The sequence below is a fragment of the Tenebrio molitor genome, chromosome 3 (assembly GCF_963966145.1).
Source record: "Tenebrio molitor chromosome 3, icTenMoli1.1, whole genome shotgun sequence".
Taxonomy (NCBI): Eukaryota; Metazoa; Arthropoda; class Insecta; order Coleoptera; family Tenebrionidae; genus Tenebrio; species Tenebrio molitor.
In genome coordinates this window covers 16422825-16447306 of record NC_091048.1, presented here as the reverse complement: position 1 = coordinate 16447306, position 24482 = coordinate 16422825, and the positions used below count along the sequence as shown (strand labels likewise).

Genomic DNA, 24482 nt, shown 5'->3' with positions numbered 1-24482 from the left:
GCATAATTCAAAAAATTATAGATAAGTACGTACGTATGTCATTTAAAATTGAAAATTGAAGTGATTCATATACATACTTAGAACTAAATACCTATGTAGTTGAAATCAAAGCAGGAGAAAAAGTGAAAATTTAAAATTTGGAATGTTTTTTTTTTAATATAAACTTTCATGTGTTTAAGGAAAATCTTTAATTACAAGTAGGTACATATGTCGAAAATAGTAGTTTATTTAATGAGTTCGTGTGTAAATTGGGTTTTTTTGGCATAAGTGAGCCAGTTTAAAACAAGAGTGAAACTAGAGTTTTAAAAGCCCACGAGTGCCAAAAAAGCCCAATTTACACACGAACGAGTTGATTACAACGTTTTTTTTTTGTTCGACGAGCCCCTAAAAGGCTACAAATCGCTTAAAATCTTTAAAATTAGCTTGACGTTTCGTTTTGACAAGTTGTGATCTTTATCAAAATTCAATGCTTTATACAGACAGGCTTTTTTAAAAAAACGACCCACGCTATAATTTTGCTATCGATGACCCAAATGAAAAAAATTATACAGGAAACGAAATGGCTCTAAAAACACTACAAACCTGAGTGAGCATACATATAATTTTTATACCATCTACCCATTTATGGGCAATAGTAGGCAACTTTTATTTTTCAAATGTGTATGTAGGTAGTAACCTACGAGTATATTTTTTTTTAATTGATTCTGTTCGAGTTTTTTTTCTGATTGTAATGGCATTAAGAAACTATAGGTTACCATTTGAAAAATAAAAGTTGCCCATTGTCCATAAATGGGTAGATGGTATAAAAATTATATACTCAGGTTTGTAGTGTTTTTAGAGTTATTTCGTTTCTCGTATATTTTTTTTTTCATTTGGGCCATCAATAGCAAAGTTATAGCGTGGGCCGTTTTTTTTAAGACAGCCTGTATCTCAAAAACAAAAAGATTTTTACTAGAAAAAAATTGTGTATTTAACTTCTATTTATCGTCACCACTACTGATTTTTTTTTGACATGCATTTCGAGGACACTTGTATATTTTGATCGATTTGGTCCTTGCATACTTACGGTTTAAAAAGATAAATTGCAAATGAAAATTTTATATTTTTTTTGTAGATATTCAGACTGATTGTTGTGTTTATTTAAATATCTGAAGCTCTATTTTCATTTGTATCGTTGATTTGATTTTCCTGCAAAAAGAAGTGTTAATTCCAATATTGGTTTGCCAACTCTCTGTGTTTGACATTTAAAAAAGTACGATAAATACCAGGTTCACTGTATATTTGCTAATTTCCAGAACTACACATTTTCCAATGTTTTTTTAACTTGTTTTTCGCTACAATAAAGGTTTCATTTCTCGTCTACAATCAAATTGTCGCTAATAAGCTTCCCAACTCGGGCGCCATCAACAGCGTCCAATAACAAGAACGGCTTGCGGCAGGGAGTCCCCATCGGACCGAAACTATAACCCTTGTATTACACGATTGACTTTCGGACGAGCCGGTCCTCGAGGGGATGACGGAATTGTCGTCTGGACGACCGGAAGTGCGATCTTGTGAGGATGAATCTCGACGAACAAACGGCTGCTTTCGAAACGAACACTTGTCGCGGAAAATAAGACATTTCTGTTATTAGCCGAAGCTTTCTCGTTAGAAGAAGAGTCTCGGAGCTGTTGCTTCTCTGACGACGTCCGTTTATATTCATGGTATGTTCGCGACCAAACTCGTCCATCCATTCATTATTTAAACATTTTGCCGGCCAAATCCGTTACGCTAAATTGACCGAGGAAAATAACATGTTCGGATGCTACGCTCGTCGTAATTTTTTTTCGATGGACCCTGCGGGGAAATCGCTTTTAATTGCAGCGAGTTTGAGAGATCGGTGGGGTTAATTAAATTTCAAAAATGATTAGATACCGTGTGCAAATATTTGTCGGGTAGGTACCTATTTCATAAAAAAAATACTGCTTTAATAATGCAGCTGTTTGCTTATGATAAGATAGCAAGGTTCCGCTGCTGTGATACTTTGAAACGTATTAAATATGGAAATGATATAATGCTGCATATTTAAAAGCCTGAGCCGGAATACAAAACGTAAAATGGAGTGACGTTCCAGGACCGTGCTAACGCCCTGATTAAATTAAACACTTTATTAACGCTGAAATATCTTATTTAAGAAGTATTTATTGCCATCAGCTCCTATTTCCAGTATTCTTTTTTTTTCTTCTCGTCGTGTTTGCATTATCTGGTTGTGGGAATGTGTGTTTACGGCCGAAATTATATTTGAACCGTTAATAACTCCATAAATATCGGTTGCTAAACATATGCTGTTTATTATCGCCGACGATTCATGTTTATGTTTCTGACGGAAAAAATTAATTTCACCCATTCGGCTTGTAAAAAAATCTTATCGTCGGCGTTATCGCGATAACCCTATCGATTTTCACACAAAACCGACGTTTTATCGTAAGCCGGCCCGCATTTAACGAGACCAAACACAATCATCCCCAAAAAAACGCTCACGCACTCCTTCTCTTTTTCGTTTGGTCCTTACACTCCCATTGAGGCGGCTACGTTCCCGTTTTCACCGAAAAGTAAGACAGGGCATTTCTTAACCGCCTCTAGAAATAACTACATATCGCGAAAAAATTTCAAATTTTTTAAATCACCTAGTTTTGCAGGATAATTATTAAGCATGTGTGACATATGAATAAATAAAATGAAAAATTACATATATGTACAGGGTGAGCGAAACTCGATGTCTCAGCTGTTTTCATCGAATTTTTTTTCCCAAAAACATACCCATATTTTGGCATATTTAAAAAGAGATAATTTTTCCGTAAAAAAATTATAAGCAAATTTGTAAAAACAAAGTACGTATTATCAAAAATTCGCAATCGTCACGATTTAAACAAGATAGCAAATACACAGTTTGTTCAGAAAAATTAGCTCTTTTTAAATATGCCAAAATATAGGTATGTTTCTGGGAAAAAAAATCGATGACGTCATTACTTCAGTTTCCAAATATGGAAAAATATGCAAATTTGGTCTAAAATGGATCTTACTCAATCCCATTTAAGAACCTCTTTTCAGATTTTTTCTATTGTCTTTCCTTTTATTTTAATAGAGCTGAGACATCGAGTTTCGTTCACCCTGTATGTATACCGTTCTGAGGGTCTAAGTTCTAACAATAAGTATTGTTGCTAAAATATCATTGTTTACATTTACTTTTAACCAGAGAACTTTTGAACACAAAATATGATAGATAAATACGTACAAGAATTAAAAATTTTAAAAATGAAAAAACTTTAAAAATACAACTACATAATGTAATATCCTTTTTTTGTTTTAGCCGATCGATTTAAAATATGCTTTCACTCATGGTTGTAGAATAATAACATTTCATCCCTGTTCCTAATTATTAATATTTTTAAGTTGTCCCCCTTTGCGCTGCCACTGGGTAGAAAAGAAAAGTGTAATTTATAGCAAAAAAATTGACGTGGTAAGGATTTTTATTAGACATGTAGGTACGTCAGGAATTTTATTCCTTGGTTTACATTTCCTCTGTATATCGAGTGTCCGCGTAAAAAGTGCGGGTAGGTTTATTTTTGATTTAGCCTTTAACGTTTCAAATTTTAAACTTTGGGATGTGAGTCAGCGCACAGAGGGACGAAAATTGGTATAGTTATCAACATCATTACTACACCCTCAGCCGTCCCCAGGCTCCCCCACTTCAGAATTTTAAATGACACCCTACACTTTTATTAGCGGATTATGACTTATACAGGGTGAAATTGAAATGCATCATAATACACTCAAGAGCATAACTATAGCACCACCCCCGATTTTCCAGATTTTTTCCCTAAACCTTTAGTTAAGATAATATGGCTCTAGAGACTCATAAAAGAATCAAAAAGAATAATAATCAGCAAGTGTAGTGCCAGTTGTAAACAATTTGTGTGATTTATTGCAGAAAAACTGAAAATTCAAATGTGCATAACTATAGCACCACGCAATTTTAAATAACATGTCAATTTTTTTTTACAAAACGTTCTTTTAAGTCAGTAATGGTGGGTTGCCCCCCCCCCCCCCCCATTTTTCCTAATTAGCTTAAAGATTCTAAAGTTCACGCTGTCTACCAAATTGTTATGTGTTTCAGGCTCTAAATTGGTCCAACCATTTAGAGCAATTTTGAGTTCATTTATGGTTTCGTAGTGTTTGTTATCCTGATACAGTCGACGAACCAAGGTGCCCCAAAGGTTTTTAATTGGGTTCATGTCCGGGGAACAGGAGGACTACTCTAATAAATCGATATTTTGAACTTCGAACGACCTGATCGACTTTCTGCTGACGTGTTTCTGGCCGTTATCTTGTTGGAATAGCAATTGTTGATTGTTGTTGTTGTTTAAAAAAGGTATCAAATCTTCTTCGAGAACGTCAGGATATTCCCTGCTATTCATTTGTGTTGACAGGTAAGCTAGCGTTAGAACCTCTGTTTTGGTGAACGCTCCCCACACCTTTAGAGTGCCACTACCAAAGTTTCGTTTGGAAAAGTATTGCGGTTCTTTTCTCAAATCTCTCCAATAGCAATTAAATCCGTCTGGCCCATCTAATTTAAACATTTTTTCATCAGGAAAAATTATCTGAAAAGAATATGCTTAAAAAAAACTTAAATTTTTTGAAAATTCTTAGGTTGAATTCTCCTAGTGGCAGTTCATGTTCTGATGGACAAATACCAACCTAGCGGTTTTGTGTCTAAAAAGGAGTCTTGGAGATTATTTCAATTTTTGACGTACAATATGTTCATTTTTAGTCAAAATCCTTCTTATTGTCCATCGTGAGACATTCGCTCCACATTCTTGGGCAACTTTTCAAACTGTTGCTTGCTGTGACAATTATTCTTCTCACAGTCCTAGGCGAAACCGCTTTTCCTTGGGCTGCCCTTTTTGTTTGTGCCATATTCAGCAGAGTTGCTTAAATAATTTGACACAACTTTGCGGAATCGTTCAATTAATTCTTCAAGAGATTTCGCCCTTCATTTTGAAAAACCAAAATTTTACCCTTTTCCAACTCAGAAAAATAACAACCACGAGGCATTTTGAACTTGACTCTAACGAATTAATGACTATTGTTGATAACAATTTATCGATTGTTTATGTTAGATAGTCGTGGCATGGCCCGGGCCACAGTCATCTTTCATTTTATTTACTTTTGTTATTTAAAATTGCGTGGTGCTATAGTTATGCACATTTGAATTTTCAGTTTTTCTGCAATAAATCACACAATTTGTTCACAACTGGCACTACACTTGCTGATTATTATTCTTTTTGATTGTTTTATGATTTCCTAAAGCCATATTATCTTAACTAAAGGTTTAGGGAAAAAATCTGGAAAATCGGGGGTGGTGCTATAGTTATGCTCTTGAGTTTATGTAAACCAAAGTATCTTCAATTATTAGTGAATAAACCGAAAATGTGGTTAAATATTTTAAATTTATAAAATCTAATTTAACTTAATTCCATCCCGAACGAGACGCTTCTGGAAGCTCTAATAAATCGAAACATGAATAGCCGCAAAAGCGCTTTAAAAACAGAGAGTCACAAAACCTTACTATGAATGAAATAGCTGAACACTTTAAATACACAGAGCAGAAAAAGCGTGTAAGAATACTACGAATGAAAACCAAAAACTGTTTTTGCATATCCTAATGAAAATGGCACTTTTTTACACGCAAAATCGTAGTGAAAGTGGCACTTTTTTACACCAAAAATCGTAGTGAAAATAGTACTTTTTTGCATCATTTTATTTAATCTTGGAGATGATTGTCAAAGCATACGTATTTTTTTGTTTGTAATTTTTCATAAAGTCTTTTGGACCAAATTTCTCAACTTACATCGATATGTAAAAAAAATAGCGTGTACAATACGTTATGAAAGTCTCTTTTTTCACTTATTTGCTTGATTAATTCGGGCTACGCCCTCGTTAATCACTCTGCAAATTCATGAAAAAAAGTATGACTTTCTTGAGCATTGCTTTCAGCATAGAATGGTGGCTCCACAAGATTGATGGTTTACAAGTTTTACTTTTTTTTCCGATGTACACTTCTATTAAGAAAAAAAACGTACAAGTAGTGAGCACAATTTTGGCTAGATTGCTATCTTTTAATTGTTGTTACTTAGAAACCTGTAACAAAACCCGTGATGATAGCTGATTTGATCGATGTATTCTTCCGAGTTTTTAATGTGTATAAACATTTTGCTTTATTTATTAGGCATGTACTTATTACCAATTACTACAAACACAATTCAAGCTTTTATTCACAAATTTATGGAAAAAGGCAACTCTCAACAATCTAACAACAATTTAAAAATTTATAAAAAACAGTGTTCACACATTTGACATACATACAAAATGTCAGTAGGAATACGTTTTCTTGGAAACGATTAATTAATTTTATCCCCATTTACTGTAGCTCTCAATACGTGTAAGCTTGTTTTTTTAATAAAAGTGTACACTAGCACTAGCACTACCTCTTCATTTATCTGTTTCATTTTTTTCCTGTTACACCATGCTTCAAATTCCAGGAAAACTTTTTCATACCTTTTCCGCGATACAGAAGGTAGCAAATTGTCACAATACGCTCTAGCGGCCTCGTTAATGTTATTTTCACAGTCAAAATCACTTTCATCGCCCATTTTTAATCCGAAATTCACGAAAAATTGTAAACACGAACGTTGTTTTTACAAATTTGACTGGTTGCTAAGGTAACACACGGGCAATATTATTACTTCAAAGCCACCGCAGTTTCAAAATGATAAATTATTTAGTTAAAAGTGAAAAATCGCGATTGCAAAAAAAATGGTACGCACCACGTCCGGCAAGTAATTTTACTGACCTCGTAAGCTACTCGTCCCGGTATTTGCTTACTCAGGGCGTGATTTCAAGTTGACTTGCGACGGTCGCACTTGTTGTTGTCATGGTAACGTCGCAAAAGAGAAAGATGACGCATATTGGTAATTAATGTGTAGGACAAAGATAGCTACACATTTGCGCTGCACCACCTATTTGCGACCATGACTTGAAATCGGGCCCTCTGAGGCCGATTTCAAGTTGACTTGCGACGGTCGCAACTTGTTATTGTCATCGTTGAAAAAGATGACGCATATTGGTAATTAATGTGTAGGACACATTTGCGTTGCAGCACCTATTTGCGGCCATGACTTGAAATCGGGCCCTCATCCAGTAAAATCTAACTACATAACTGTTGTTCAATAATTGCTTTTAGATCAGTGAGTTAGTTATATTTAATTACAGTTCCCTAGAATTGTAAATAAATAATTTCTGGAACAACTAATTGTTGATTTGTTATAAATAACCATTTTTAAAATTCGTCTGGTCTACAATTCTCATTATTAAATTTAACAAACAAAAAGAGAAATCAGGACATAATTAAAATTAAATAACACATTTGATCGAAGTTCTTGTCAAGATAATCTTATCGATTTTCAACCGAATCCCGGCCATTTCCCATTTACCTTGACCACTACCACTATCCAAAAACGCTCACGCACTCGTCCTTTTCGTCGACTCATTCCCGCAAACAATCCCGTAGTTGTTTCCCAGTCCGGCAGCAGCACGCAGACGTATTAATAAATTTCCGAGGACGGGGTTTCGACGTCCAGAATTTTTTTTTTTGAGATCCCCTTATTTATGGCGTCTCGCCGCAACTTGGGTCGTTAGCCGGCAAAGTTGGCTTTAAGGGGGGTTGCTCCGGCAAAAATCATGCTCCCGCATTCTCGCGTCTCGGGATTCCACGAAAACGGGGACCCACTTGTTTGCGCAAATTAAGTTTGTTTGCCGGAATTAACTGGGAATTAGTTAGTTTGAAACGACAATTTGTGAGAACGCCGTCGCCGGATCCGCCATACTACGCCTACGACGCTCTCTCTAAGTCGAAAACAGCCGGAGTGGGATCGGTGAATCGCTGGAATCCGCCCAGACTGCGATCTTCGCACCGAGTCCTTCGCGTCCTTTTTCGGACGGTGTGTTTTTTGCGGTTGCCGACGCGGACGACGCCGACGCTCCAGGCGCCGAATACAATCGTGTACGGCGAGGCTGGATGACTCTGGAACACGGCAATTAGCAGTAATGGGCAGCGATTTTATGGAGGCGGATTCTTCGACCAGGGCCGGACTGGGGACGAGATAGTTGAATAAATTTACCGACATATTGTTCGACTTTGTTTTACTTACATGGCACAAAACATGTTCATTAAAGACAAAGAAAAAGAAAATTTAATACCCTGGTACTTGCATTAACAACGCAATTTCGAAGTTAATACGGTTGATATTATTCACTGATCTTTCATTAGATATTTATGTATATATTTCTAATAACGTAAAAGCTCTTATCTTGGAGAAGCAAGTTTGTTTTGTTTCTGTTGAAATGGGAAAGCATCGGCGTAGCGTTAAAAAATTCACCTGTTTGTGAAATTTACTTACTTTTAAGAAATACGAGTACAAATCTGAATTCAATTTCAACGTTCTCATTAAATAATTACTTCTGTTCATTTTAGTTTTTTGCTCAAAGTTCTCTGACATTACGATTTTGAAACTGTATCGTGTTTAAATTCAAATAAACGTGAAAGTTACCTAGATAATTTTTGGCAAGCGAGATAAATTATTTATCTGATAATCTAAAAATAGATGAATCTTCATTCAGGGGACATACATTTATCTCGGTAGCGATATTTTGATCAATAATTTGTTATACTAACAAAAGTGGGAATAAGGTTTTTCCTTAGGGATTACACTTTGCATTAATTTATATTAATCTTAATTTAATTGTTTTTTCAAATATGTACGTATTTTCCTTGAATTTTAGAAATAGGAGCGTTTTAAGTCAGTTCACTATCAACTTTTTATTTTTTTTTTTAGTATATAAAAATTACAAGGTACCTACCAGTTCTGATCTATAAATCTAATAATCTTATGTCGTTGATTCTCAAATATCGACTCGACATTCCCGTGTGTGTTATGTGCGACAGGGATTACTTTGATGTAAGATAATGCCTGGGAAGTTTCCTACGTACTTTGTCAAAAGTTAATATAAACAAATTGTTGTACACTAATTTACAGTAAGCGTTTAATAGTCTCCAAGTAAAATTGTTGAGAAAGAGGCAATCATGTTCGCTGATTAGAAATTTTCAATTTCATCTATGTATGTACAAAATTATTTTTTTGTATCTGTTTAAAATTTGCAGTTGTGCATTTTTTTACAAGAAAATGGCAATAACGTTATCGTATTTGTAATATGCTTAAGGTGGCTTTCTTGATAAGAAATAGTTATTTATGCAACAAGTGAGTAAAGCAATACTTTTTTTACGAGATAGAAAATTTGCCGCTCGAGCGAAGCGCGTGCGCAAATCCGCCGAGTAAAAAAAGATACTTTACTAATGAGTTGCATACAAAAATTTTTTGGCGCCCGTAAGTTTAGATAACAATTTTTCTCCCTACCGGTTAGAAATGTAGGCTGTGGATACCTCATTTGAGGTAAGAAAATTCAACTTTCTCGCTAAGGTAAGAAAGTTAATCATGAAATGTTTATGGTAAAACTGTACCAAAATACAAATGTCAAAAGTGTCAAAAGTGAAATAAGTTATTGATAAATGAAAGCCAATTCAATGAAGTAAGTTGGTAGGTCAATCATATAATCTGGAAAATAAACAGATAAGCTAGGTAGGTAGATTACTTTACCCTGTTTATATCAAATTTTCGAACAAACCTCAAATCTTCAAATGCGATGACAAGTTAATTAAACAAATAACACAGCCTACTATTCAATTCTCAAAATTTTCGTTTTAATCACGAATATAACCATCTTTTTTGACTTTTTTCAACAAAGTTGTGCCGGTAGGGAAAAAAATTGTATTCAAACCTTGTTAAGAAAGTGTCCTTGCAGACCTTAGGCACTTACAAACCTCGTCTACGACTCGGTTTATAATCTTTGCCTGCGGTCTGCAAGAAACCACTTTCTTACCTTGGTTTGAAATATACTATTTTCGACACTCAAAATTTGAAAATTTTCTCCTGTGTGAACCCGTGGACCTTTAATTGGCCCACTCATGCCAAAAAAATCCCAATTTACATACGAACTTGTTAAAAAAAACTAGATACTAATTATGAATGAAAAATTTTATAATTGCGTTAAAAAATGACACGCTAAGGCATTTTTTATAACGCAAAATGCGTGCAAAAATGAACCGCTATGGCACTTTTTTTAACGCTTTTTAACCGATTTAAAAATCACGTATTTTATGAACGGAAACGAATGGAAAAACTTTGACGGGCGTTAAAAAACAATATTTTTTATTTTGTAAAAATTCCACTAATTCTTCAGTTCTCACTGAATTCGTTTTTATATCTATTAAAATAATTGCAGCTAAAATTGTATGTGATCTGTGGAGATTAATTGCATCATTAAAATTAATACACGCAACCCATTCCGTTCCAAACATTACTGAATATAATAATACCTTATAATGACCAATTAGGAGGGTAGAGAAGTAAATTCTTACAAAGAATCAATTCGTATAAACAATAATAGAAGAAGGGCTATGCTTTATTAGAATTTTTGTGGTTTAAGTACAAAATTGGTTACGAAAATTATTTAAATATTGCAAAACGTTTGACCGAAAAGTAATTGGAAAGTATTAAACACGTTGGATCTCAAAAATTTAATTTGTTCGATTAGATGCATTCGCTTAGTTTAAAAATCGTTAATTTTATTTTGTACGAAGTTTAATTATTGACGATTCATCGCAATGGGTAAAACTTTGAATTTTCGAACGGTCTATATGACATAATGGGAAGTGCCACATAGAAGATTGTCATAAAATATGTAGAAGAGGTAAATGACGGTAATTCCAAAATTTCCTAAGATTATTAAGCATTCTGAACTTTCTGATGAAAGACTTAAATGATGTAGACCATCACATTTTTGCCTGCCAGATTCGAAACATTGAACATATAAATATGACATTTCTCAGCGAAAACTAGCCAGAAAATATGATATTTCACGTTGATGAAGACAAAAGCTCCCAAGTAAAGCTATGATAAACAATACGAAAATTATGAAAGATTGAGAAAAGAAAATGATTTTTTTCGATTGTTATGGACCCTGAAATATGTATTTCAGTTATTCTTAACGCATGTACTCGTAGCATGAAAGTGGTGGGTATATGTAATATGAAGATAAAGATTAGATTCAAACCAAAAGAAAAATTTAAGGGAAAAACTCTTAGATCGTCAAAAAGCAATTTCAAAGCTGAAACAAAAATAATCCTGTAGTGCATAATAAATTACGCCCAAATGTTGTCTTTAAGTTTGTAAGTGTTTGTAAGGTTAGAAAGATAAACGTCGAATATGTCACCTGCGTTTGTGCGAAGAGGAGTGACCAAAATTCGGCGATAGTGCGCGTTTGTTTCATACGCGTCTACGTTTTTCCATCTGCAGCCACGTTTAACACAGTTTTTTTCTTTTTTCTTGCAAACCAGACGCCTTTCAAGGACGAGTTTCTTCTTACAGCATTTTTTATTGACGATCAATTTTTTGATATAAACCTTAAGTGATTCAACATTTTAAAAAGGCATGTAAAAATTACGTTTTTACGACTTGGGTTATTACACTAATGGGATTTTACTCTTCACCGTCTAAAATATCTGCATTTTAAATTTCACAAAAATCCGTGGGAAAATAACCGAGATATTAGGCTCGAAAGTCTTAGTTGAGATACCCTGTATTTTGAAATAATTGATCTGTTAAGTGCCACTTTCAAAGACCCCTAAATCAGAATAGAATTTTTTAACACTTCTCAAGTTCACGGTAATCTCTTCTACACAGTAGTGCACCGTTAGTGCGCCATTTTTGAGACACCTGTATATTTAATAATACTTTATATTTTAGTTAATTCCATTTGAAAAATATTTATTTGTATAAAACATGACACAAACAAGATCTCTAATGGACCCAATCAAATTGTAGGTCGTTACAGTATGCATGAATTTTTTACATGAAAGCCGTAGTGACCGTTACGGGCTTTTAATTAATTTAAAAATTTATCGCGGTCCATTCCTTCAAATTTATGCGCTCCCGGCACGATTCTAATAATAGATGGCCGTTATCTGGAAACAAAACAGTTATTTTCGGCTTAACATAAACATAAATTCTATATCTAAATATCGATATGTGCGATTCCAACAATTTGATAGAAGTGGTGTCCCCCCCGTTATGGATGTACTTTTTCAGCGTTTGCATGGAGTGTTAATAAAACAGCAAGAAGAGGCGCTTTGCCGAGAGAAAGAAGTCGAGTCGCGTGACTGCGATTTTTCAGAAAGCGTTCCAGTTTCAAGAATCAAAGCGAAAGTGTAAAGGCGCTTTAGCCCGCCTGAAAAAGAAAAACCAATACTTCAAAACACACAAGCCGCACAGTTAATTGGTCGAAATGAGCCGCAATTTTTAATCCAGATGAAGTGAACCGACCCGAAAACAACAGAATTATGTGTGTGTGCCAGAATGCCAAGTTTCAAGGAATGCGTGGATTGATTCCAAAACACACAGGCATTGGCATTGTCTTCACAACAATGGGCGGTCGGTGCCTCTGTTGTATATTACCCAACGAAATTACGCCGTTGTTGATTTCCTTCTCCCCGTTGCTACCGTGAAAACAAAATACTTTTCTTGCAAAAGGTGGAAAGTAGCGGCACTGTTATTAAAACACCGACGTAAATCAGATAAACATTTTCTTGTTTTACTGTGGCGCAAAAAGTCCGGAACAAACTGCAAACTGTTTGTTTTGATAGCGGAACACGGACAGCTCTCGGATAATTTTATTAAAATACCCAACAAAATACCGGAATACACAAAAAATATGTACATGTGGAGTGGTGATCGGCGAAGGTAAAAGGGCAGCGTGCCTTCGTTACGAGCGCTGATCCTCGTCTTGCTTCGTTTGAGCTTTTTTCGATGGCGGAATTTTTGCCCGCTGGAATTTTGTCGCTGCGGGACTTTAGGGGACCATTCGTTATTTGTAATGCGAGAACCATCTCGTTTTGTCTCGTGAGGTAATTTTGCGTTTTCAAGTACACAATTAAGGCGCAAAAACACAATTTTCTTTAAAGCATCGAAAAACATTCTAATATACCTCGGCGTAAACAAGGCTCACTGGCGGCAACAGTAATTTGAAGAAATAAATAAAAACACGACGTCGCAATTTATTGCGTAACAGCCGTATGTACTAAGACATTTCCACATAATTATGTTATTTAAAAAAGTCGAGGAGACATGTTTTTTTTTATTACAGAAATTATGACATTTTGGAAATTGCCAATAAAATATTCCGACTAGATATTGTGTTTGGTACAGAATTTTGACAATTGATTTAATTTTTTTTCTCCTCGTAAATCATCTAATTTTAGAATCACTTTTTCAACGGTAAAAATAGGAACAGAATAACAATAACATAATTCTTGATGTTCTAAGTTAAAATTTTTCAAATGTATCTATTATTATCCTTGAAACGAAGAATTCTAAAATTTCTAAATAGTGTCTTCAAAGTGTCGGTTAACGATAGTGAATTCTTGCCGCAATTGAAGATGTGCGAAAAATAATAAAGGAGCAATCTTCATTTTTCTACAGAAAATCATTGGAACAGTGCAAATTAAAAAAATTCCTTTAGCCGTTATAAAAAATCGTAAAAGGCCTTATTACAAAACAGGAACTGAGGCAATAATTACAATAAATGGTTTTCATGTTGAAGTGCCGCATCTGAATTGATCAAATTATTACACGAACGTTTAATTTTTGTTTATCTGCATCTTATTTCGTCAGAAGGTACACTTTATTGTGAAAGTTTTTAGGTTGTGATTTTAACTAAATCTACTAACAATACTCACAGATAAGAAAAGATTACGGTGATGACAACATTTTTGTCACTTTCGCAAAATCATGAAACGCTGAAATCGTTGTTAAATTCTAAAATATATTTTCACCTAAAGTTTTGATGAATCATGTAAATTTGGAGCCAAATTGTTGGCAAATTATAACTGACTGATATTTAACAATCGAGTTAACAAATGCCTTCATAACAGTGATTTACTGTCATGTTGCAACAATAAATTCAGAAAAGTAATTGTTTTCAACTAGCGCCAGAATCTCTTTCGTAAGCATGACATATTTCTCTGTGCATTTAAAAGATAAGTGTTGCACATTTTTGTAAATATCTTCATACGAGGCGATGGAGATAATCTAGAAAATATATGTTAATCCCGCATTTCCCCTTTCAGTAACATCTCACTCAAATGTTGACTTCATGGAAAGTATTTCGGTAGTCCAGGAAACTTTTATGCTGATTGCTACAGAGCTGCAGCCTTTAAACAACTCCCGCTATAAATTCCCGATAAACTCACAGCATCTTGCAGCACACATTAATACTGTTCATAAATTTTATTGCAGATCAAAATGAAACCATCTGCAATTCGTTATCAATAACAACATGGAGGTTATCAACGTGTTCACAAAATTGTCACAGAAGGTGCGGTGATTTTTATCGGATATTGTATAACGAAGGTTACGTGGTGATAATTGTCATTTACGAATGAAGTTATTTTTGCAGTCGGGATCGTTTAAAGAATTTCCATCCGAACCGTCAACGACCATTTTGGCTTCTTTCTTTCAATTATTCATGAAATTGCTGCAATACGCCCGCGCCGAAGAGAATATTGAATTTAAATTTTGGGCCTTAGTCACGACTGGAATTGCCTATACATAAAAAAGGCCATTTTTTTCTTTTTGCTCTCAGACATGCGGAACTGAGTGTGTCGAATGCGCGGTTGTAGTTCCCCACTTTTGACTTTTCACTCTGGAAATCAGTATAAATATTTAATCCAGACCGAAAAATCAAATTATTCCGACCTCAATTTTCTGTTTAGAGGGGGATAAATTCTAAGAACATTACGAGCAGGTTGTTCGAAATTTCGGTTTCCCCTCGGCGGTTATGCATCATCCTGTTTCCGGGGGCGGCTGGGGGCAGGAGTATATTGCCGTGTTATTCATAACGAAATCTGCTTGTACGGTAGGTATTCTCTTTGGCGCTGCTGCCCTCCTGTTTAGCCGAATCTTCGCCGTTGGGGGACTAATTGGAAACGTGAGCCCCGTCGCTCGCCCTGCTCCCGGAAGGGACCGCCGGATTGCGCACGCCCGGATTTTCTGATGCATCACGCGAGTCACTCGCGTGCTTTTTCGGCTTCATAAGTGGGATTATAATTGATGTCTGAGCAAAAACGAAATAAATCAGTTCCGGCTAGAATGGACTCGGAGTTTCCGTCCAGTCCGGTCGCAGTCTTGCTCTTAAATCATCGTGAGAGCGCTTGGTCGTTTTCAAAACACAAAAATACACCTCGGTGCGCTGGATTTATGACGTCCTTGCAATTTGTTGTAAAATTGAGAGTCCTCCACGGTCTAGAGGAACTATACAAGAATTATTATAGTGGTCTTGGCTCTGTCGATATTCCTTTGTAAGTTATCTTCCAACTTTATTCTCTCTATTGCAGAACTGTCACGAGGATTTTAAATTGGACTTGTTCCTTATTCAATATGCGACTCACCGGAGATGCCCGACCCACAAACAAAATTACAATCGGTAACGCTTAGTTATTTGCCAAAAATCCGCGTTTAATGTTTACGGGAACATGTGCTGTCAATGACGACCTCATAAATTGTCTTCTTTTGAAAGTTAGAGGAGACCGGAACGCAGCGAGTGTGAATTTATTTTATTGGCGCTGCAAAATTTCAAAACTCGGTCAGTCGATGGTCCAGATCGAAATTTGTACCGGATTCCCGTAGCTGAATTTTTTTTATCAGGAAATATGTTAATTTTTAGCGATTCCTGCCAAGAATCATGCATACAGGTGCGAACACCTACATCACATCAACAGATCCATTATTTCAGAAGGGTTTTTGAGTTTTAAATTGGAAACTGGCCGAGTCAAACGTCAACGCTGTCTTGCACTGACGGAAATAGCGTTTTAAAGTAGACTTTTTAATAAAAATACAAAAATTGGGTTAATAGTGCTAATATTTCATATTTTTTGAATTTAAGAATTAATTAAATCGCGACGGTTGTCCCATAACTAATTTTATGACCAGATATAAGTGTTAAACATTTGTCATTTTACAAAACTTTGAAGTTCTTGGTCTGCACTTAATTTTATTCATGTGGGAAATTATTACGTTTTTGTACTTTTGTTACTTCGTTTGCAATGATTAGTACTGAGCTGTAGAAGTGTAGTTTGGCGTAGGCAAACTGCTTGTGAGTTGTTAATGCAGGATTATTTTTGGGAAACTTAAGACTTGACAAAAATGTGACGGCGTCAGTTTCAGTTATCGCTTAATAAAAGTCGACACTTGTAAAGTGAGTCAAAAACACAGAAGACATGTAACTGTCAGTCAGTGTTGCCTAACGGACCATTCCAAAAGGGCTATTTAAAACCGTTTCGCTTTCCTCTCGGCTGAATTGTCGGGTTTTATGTAAAACCATCTAAAAATTGCCCGGATCATTAGTTAGTTCCCTAATCCAACCCTGCAACGATAAAAACCGCTTAACATTGAGGGATTAAAAAAAAACCGACCGCTTCATCCGTGAATTCGAGCAGATGTCGCTCTTTTTAGGTGCAAAACAAGGTCATCGCGAATATTCCGTTGGGCCCCTTTTAATCCGCACGTTTGCGATTATTTCCATCCGCCACCCTCGTGTGTGTCCAGCAAGGACGATCGGCCCCGCGTTTACCATACGCCCGGCTCCCGAAGGGATGTTTGGAGTGTCAGCGGACCGTAATCCCGCCGCCCGCAACGTTAATACCTGGGACCGACTAAAACATTGTGCTTGATAATGCCCAAGGACGACCGTTGTCCTGCTGAAAAATCCAAAATCGTCATCTGGAAAATTAGTTCGTTACCGCGGTTTACTGGATGCCGCTTAATTGCAGACTAAACAAGATCCTTTTTAATAGTAACGAAGCCCGGGAGGAAATTACTACCAGGACAGGTTGTCCCACGTTGATTTAACTCTTAATTAAACAATTATTAACACGATTGCACAACTGAATCAAAATGAGAATTTGTGGCGTCAAACACTGCACCCCATATTCTAACGTCTTTCATTATCTTTCTACATTGTCAAACATCTTAGCTATTTTTATTACCTCTCTGTTGGCATTAATTTCCTTCGAAGGCAAAGAGTCAATGTGAAAAAGCACGACTACCGCTGTTCAGACGATGCGAATCTTAATTGTTTTTTTGGTTACGTTTGCTGTACTAGTGGAATGTATTTGCGTTGGTTTTGGATTTATTGGTGTGCGATTCCACCCTATTTTCTGGCAGGCGATTCCGGCGGGACCCCGTGACCATTATGAAGACGATTAACACGCGACGTTTTCCTCACCTCATCCGTTCCCGGAAACGTGCAGTCGTCAGTGTTTTTTCCCCGGAGCGATTCCGGTCTGATTTGAGTCGTAAAAATCGGGCATTGTTTCCGTGATGGTGTTCGGTTGCTTTTTCGTTGATCTGCCATCGAGACGCTCATCTACTTAAGGCAGATGTCCGCATTTTAGGCGAGACAAAAACGAAAGCGCCGCATCCAGAATGTAAAAATAAACGACGTTACCGGAACGAACGTGTTTTTTTAAGCGTCGCGCAAAAACATTAGAAATCTAAAATGGCCGTGCGACGCTGAAAGAATAAAACTTTATCTGCATGTGTGTGCGGGAGTTTTTTCAGAGCTTTCGCTGAAATGTTGTTGACGTTTAAAATAAACCGTTTCGTCTCAGTGCACGCCAGCCACCGTTCCCGATGACAGATTTAAACTTGTTAGTAATTAGTTGCTCGCTTTGATTATTCCGACAAACGAAAGACGAGATAATTGAGAATTGAGAGCCCATATTAAATGGGACTAACTATAGGAACGGGACGCGTCATTTTAATAAGGGCAATTTCGCTTTCGCACCAAATTTTCCTCGACAGCTACTTCCAAATTGTCCTTATCGCACTTCGCGCTTCTTCCACACACCCATTGCCGAACCATTAGCAGAATTCCATCGGCGTTCGTTTTGACCTTTTCGTGAAGCGAAAAGATTTATTCCCTCGGGATTATCGGGCCAAACTTTGCACCATCATTGTGTGCGGCGACGACCGATTTTTTTTCCATCCTCCCCCAAAAGCTAACGCAGCAAGCTGGTCCACGAGCCGGCACAAAATCTGTCCTTGAAATTTTCGCATGAGAGCTTATGCGATTCCTAAGAATCTCATTTACGAATATCACGAACAAATTACTTTCACAATACTAAATATCTTCCATCAACAATTTTGATTCAACTCAGATCTTATGGAAGGAGAGTTTAAACGTTTAGTGGATGAATCATTCGAGCTTTAACGTAAGTGTTCTTTTCAGTGTAAAAAAATTGAAATCTATAACTGACCGCAGAACACGAGCGTCGACAACTTTCAATTTGACGAGCTCAACAGGCGAACTAGATGGAGCAAAGAATCTTCAACGTTACGGCACAATGACTACAAAATGAACAGAATTACTTGTACTGGTTAAAATAAACACACGAGTTTAGTAGATAAATAGCTTGACGCGATAATGTTACTTTACATTCGTACTTTATTCCGTCATAAAATCGGAGGAGCCAAGTTTCTTTGATGTGTGTTGAAGCAGTGGCACATTGTTTGGGCAGCGATGTGCCGCAGGGTTCATTAGCTTAATGGTTCGCAGCCGTCGAGATTGAATTTTTGGGTGATAGAGCATCCTTCACGATCTCCGTTCAACCGGCAACACTGTTCCACCATAGCTGGATGTTATCAGTTTAGGTAAACAAGAACGGAATCGAGAACAACACGGTCGAACATATCGCATTAAAAAGAAGCAACATTCGTCGGCGATGTTCCGCGTAATATTGTGAAAGTTTGATGTTGCAGCTTTGAAAGCTCGCCTCCATAAAAGCTTCTCTCTTCTTCTCAACAGGTAACGGTGAATTACGAGCAACGTTAATAGCCGAATGATTCGCAACGGGAAAAATATTGCGGTCGGGTTTATTAAAAAATAAGGATGGAGGTGATGTAATTTATTGAGGTATGGAATCTGGACTAGCAAATTATTGTGGAAATAGTGCGGGTGAAAAAACTGGCACGGTGTCGCGCAAACATTAATTTTATTTACTGGCCTCGGTGGGTGGGAGCAATGTAAAATTTAACGTAAATATTGATCGGGTATTCGTAATGTGATTTACAAAAGGATGCTCCGGGGTATATCTAGAGGAGGTTTCTCGAATTAACGGACGGGTTGGGACGAAAATAAAATTTTAAGATGCGCTCGACGGTTAAGGATACGAAGAAGCGCAGCAATTTGGTCGAAACTTTTCCAGAAATGAACGAATGGAAGGAACGTCGTCGCGTCCCAATATCACAAGCGATTACAAATTTCTTATTGAGACGTTCGCTATCGTGGCAAGTGTTGGGATTTTCGGGTTCGAAGACGCAATTTGCTGGGATGACTTGTCGGAAGGAATGCGTGGAGTTGGCTCTTCTGGCGTTTAATTGTGCAAATGAGAGGAGGTTGGCAGTTTTCTGGTCGCCACAGAATGCCCGCGATGGCTCGTGCAGAATTTGGAATTGGATCGGAGGGATTGTTCGAATGTCACGCACGTCCATTCAATCTAAATATACGGTCGTCTGGCACCGAAGACGAATACCTCATGGGGCATCGGTGAGGCGTCGTGATGGTCGTGGCTCGAGGCCAGCTATCAGCGTCTCGTCATCGTGCGATATCCGTCGAGGTAGATAGAATAGTGGAACTTACGTGGCGTTGCTGTTGGGACTCTGCTTCAAGTAGGGGTGCACTCTGTTGGCGTTGGTGTCCAGGACGGACGTTTGGGGGCCGTTTTGGGTCGGCGCGCCCGGGGACAATTTGCCTGCCAGCGCGTCCAGCGAGTGCAACATAGTCGGTGAGACTCAGCCACGGAACTGGCTAATCTCACCTGTACGCGTCGAGATAAGATAACGCACCTGTTATCGGTCCCTACTCGTGGCGGCGGACCGGCACCACGGGGCTCCGAGGCGCGTCGAGATTCCGCCTGGCGGTCACGCTGAAACCGGCGGCGGCGCCGGGTCAGAGCACCGCCTCATGGTGCACGAGGCCGGGGACAACACACACACAGCCAGGCAGCGGAAGAAGGACGGCACACTACGGATAATATACTACGCTAGGGCCTGGAAAAGCACACACAAGTTAATCGCTGCGATAGAGACGCACGGGACGGACACACGTGCGTCGGCGGCGGCGGAGGCCACCGCCGCCGCCGTCACACAAGCGGGCGGCAGGGCCGAACAGAACGGTCGGGACGTACAGGACGGACAATGCACACTGGACTGCAACAGCTACAAAGTTATGAAAGAAGCACAGCGGCAGCAATGATGATGGACAACCAGCGGCGGCAGCGCATATACCTGGTGGCCGAGTCCCGCGCCCGTCGCGCTCTGCTTGGCGCCGCCGAGCGCGCACATACCGGTCGTCGAGACGCTCCGCACTGCACTGACGCCGCTCCTGGTCGGCGGACGAGGCGCACCGGCGCAAGCGCCCCCGACGACGACGTGCGATATGTAATGCATCGACACGAGCGTCTGGAGGCACACATACAGACACACACACTCACACACACACACCACCGCCCGCCCTCCCGAAAGGAAGACGACGGATACCGGTCCGATCGCCCTGCAATTAGCGCTACCGCCGCCACCGTCGCGGACCGCGACCGACGCTTCAAAAATAGAACTTCACCGCAAGACCAGGAGGAGCGCCGCCTCAACCTTGCCAACCACCGCAAATAAATATTGTCCTTCTGTTTTGTTGTTGACGAGTGAATTTATACGAGAAAAACGACGATCTTCTGAGACCGGCCAGATAAAAATACGGTTCGCTTCGGCGGCCGCAGCAATGAGAATACTTGAGCATCTCGACGACAATACGGATAATCACGAATTCGTTTTAAAGCTTTTGTGAAGGTTTTTAATTACTTTGCAGAGTCCTTATGAAATAATCTTTATGCAAATTACGAAAGCGCTCGAAAAAGATTGCCGGAATAAAACAGGAGTCATACGCACCAGGCAAGCTTTCAAAGCTCCCCACAGGGCTTTATTTGTACATTCTAATTATTTTTTTTTTCGTAAGACAAAAAACAATGTGGATTAAAATTATACAACAATAATTACGATTATGATTTCGTTTCTTCATTTAGCTGGTTATGTAATACTCTCACTAAAACTATTCCTGTAAGCGCGATGCTGAAGATGGAAGGATTACGTTCTCCACAACTAACTTTATTAAATTGTAGAGAATTAGACATATTGTTCTGTATTTAGTTTCGCTACTACATAAAGAAGAATGATATTTACGGCCGTATTCACCAACGCCAGTTAACGTTAACTGTAGGTTAAAATACTTCGTTACTTTAGTTACCTATTGTTATAACAATGTTTTCGTATATTTTAACCTACAGTTAACTTTAACTGGCGTTGGTGAATACCGGCCTTAATGAAATATTTAAATGTTTCTAATTTAACCCTGTGATTAATTATGTAGGTGCTAATTGTATGATGTTCGAATGTAAATGGGCTTTTTCTCAGAAATAGATGGTTGTATTGCACTATTCACAATATAAAATATGATAACTTTCTTTAATATTAAGAGAAAAATTGAATTTCATAAGAAATTATGAACTCCAATCCACGATTTTTTACATACCTAGATCAATAATACAAATATGTATCCAATATAGGGTTGTTCATTTTGATTTTCTCTTCTCTTCTCTTTTTCGTTAATTCTACAGTAGACTGGTGTAAAGTCAAAGAAAGGTAATTTAACAGTTATAATTACAAAATTACGTTTCTCAATAATATGAAAAAAAAAAAATTACATTTGGATTTCTACACCCTGGAGGAGCAACATTTTTTATCTTTGATCGATTTTCAGATTTTAGATAAAATTTTACTCTCAATTTGTTGATTTTAGATTCATTAAATAAACGAGTTGTCACACGCGCTGTAGTTTTTGTTTTAAAATTCAAGAGACTTTAAATTTTACAAGTGGCGTATTTTTAATAAATCAATACTATCCCACCTCCACCCGGCGGCACGGCAATTTTGCCGGAGTACATACACTATTACGGATATTACTATCAAGTAATAGTGCAGTGCTTATCAACATAATTACCGGCGTCTTGCCTCCGCATTTTGACTTTGTTGTGTATTATGTTCTGTGTCAATGTTAAGGAACTTCCTCACGATGTGACATGAGTATAATAATATACCTTTTTGAATTTCAACTACCAATGTGTTATCTAAATCCAGAATTTTTAAATTTTTAAAAAGAGATTGCGGTACTATTCCCGTTGCTGAAATTACAAGTGGTAAAATCGAAATTTTTTCTAAACACCAAAGATTTCTCATAGCAACGGACAGCTCTAAATATTTATTAATTTTTGTATTATATGTTTGTGTTATATTGTGTGAATTTGGAACAGCTATATCTAAAAGATATGCTTGCTTTTGTTGTTTATTTAAAATAATAATGTCTGGTCTGTTATGCTGAATGTGAATGTCAGTTAAAACTGTGCGATCAAAATATAATTTGTAATTGTCATTTTCTAAACAACTTTCTGGTTTATAAATGTAATGTGGTTGTGTATCCTTTAATAAATTGAATTTAACTGCTAAATTCATGTGTATAATTTTTGCGAATATATCATGACGTTTTTTATATTCGCTTTGAGCCAAAACAGTGCAAGAAGAAATGATGTGTTCAATGGTTTCCCCTTCAGTTCCGCAAATCCTACATTTATCGATGATCGATTGTAAACCGCATATGTGTTTTTTATAATTTCTTGTATTTATAACACGATCTTGTATTGCAAATATAAAACCCTCAGTCTCAGGATGAATATTTGATTTTTTAAGCCATGCATGGGAAGCTTGAATATTAATTTCTGGCTGTTCTAGCTCTTTAAAATATCTCCCATGTAAAGACTTTTGTTATTATTTTTTAAAATGATAGATTTTTCATTTGAACGAAGTCACCTGTTCACATTTGATTCTCGGATATCCTTCTCCACCGATTTTCTGCCGCCGTTTCAGGTAAGTCTTTCGTCAGCCGCCGTCTGCCTTCATTCTATTACCATCCAGCCTGTTGCCGGACGTCGCGGCGCTGCGTTTCGTGATTCTGATGGATGGTTCGGCCGAGATTTATTCCGGACGTTCGATTAGTTTTCGGGAGGTGGGTTGGACCGCCGCCGCCGATGGGTAAAAGTTTGTAATTGGACTTGGGGTAAACAGGGCCGGATCGTCGCCCGGATACATATCCGTGATGGATCTGCACTTGTTGTACGGCGGCAGACGAATCTCCCGGGAGCACGATGCTGATCCGGTATTGGATTTTTTTTATTGCCGACCCGCAAGGCCGGAAAATGTACCCGACTTGCAACCTTTTCTCGATTGAGGTCTGCCACTGTGTATGCGACGGTTACGCACGGCCTCGTCGATCGCAACAGGAAAAACTTTGAGGATTTCAATAAAAAAGAACGGTGATGGGGATCTTATTATATCCCTTCGGTTTGTTATAAGGCCCGCTTCACAAACGTGAATAATTGAAACTTCCTGTTGATGACTTGCCATCTGTTAGGACAAATCTGAGGACGCCGACGCGTCAAGTTCACTAAACCATTTAGGACGACAATTCAAATTGACTACAACGCTTCGTTGGCTAGCACTCCTCAAAGAAATCAATTAACCTTTCATTGGGTATGTTAAGTTTTATTGATAATTTCATGAAAAACATAATTGGTGTATAATAATGTTTTCTTTTTCGAATTTTAAAAAGGAGACTGTAAATCAGGTTAAGATTTTATTATAATCAAAAGAAAGATTAAAAAGTATATGGATGATATTTTTGAGAACTACATATTTCGTTCCAAATTCCAAAGGGAAGAATGGGTAAAACAGTTTCATTTTAGAAAGTCCAATGACTGCAGTCTTGTCAAGGAAGCCTCACAAATGTGGAAAAGACAACAGTACTGTGAATCCTATACGAACATCTTGGATTGGGTCATGCAAAGTGGGTGTTAAATTGTCTCTCGTCAATTGAAAAGGAAAAAGGAGGGAGATATTGAATCGAGTTTTAGTTTGCTTGCGAAGGATGAGAGAAAGGTGTTATTGAATCTGTAGTTGTTTACTAATGATGAAACTATGGTTCTTCATCGTTACATTCTGCTGAAGCAATGGTTAGAAAAATGCTGCTCAGATCCACAACGTTCGTCTCCAAATAATAAAAACAGCACTATTTCAAAGTATCATGACCATTTTTCGAATTGGGACGCTTTTTGG

The 24482-nt window shown here is 37.6% G+C and overlaps 1 protein-coding gene and 1 long non-coding RNA gene across 14 annotated transcripts in view; one reads left to right on the top strand and one right to left on the bottom strand.

Moving 5' to 3' along the window:
• The window catches only part of LOC138126042 (CUGBP Elav-like family member 1), a 313867-nt gene that overhangs the window by 100973 nt on the left and 188412 nt on the right, over positions 1-24482 (bottom strand). The window contains exons 1-2 of one of the 12 annotated variants that reach the window (XM_069041714.1): positions 20556-20765; positions 19909-20318 (exon numbers count right to left, since the gene is read on the bottom strand). The exons of 6 other annotated variants lie outside the window; for them this stretch is intronic. In XM_069041714.1, coding sequence (XP_068897815.1) covers positions 19909-20048 — 140 coding nt within the window. In that variant the 5' untranslated portion in view covers positions 20049-20318; positions 20556-20765. Of the gene's footprint in view, positions 1-19908; positions 20766-24482 lie in introns of those variants that run through there. 5 more of the 12 variants (XM_069041716.1, XM_069041718.1, XM_069041719.1 and 2 more) reach the window with 5 other exon arrangements.
• The window catches only part of LOC138126047 (uncharacterized), a 217009-nt gene that overhangs the window by 30650 nt on the left and 161877 nt on the right, over positions 1-24482 (top strand). The gene's annotated exons all lie outside the window — the stretch shown is intronic.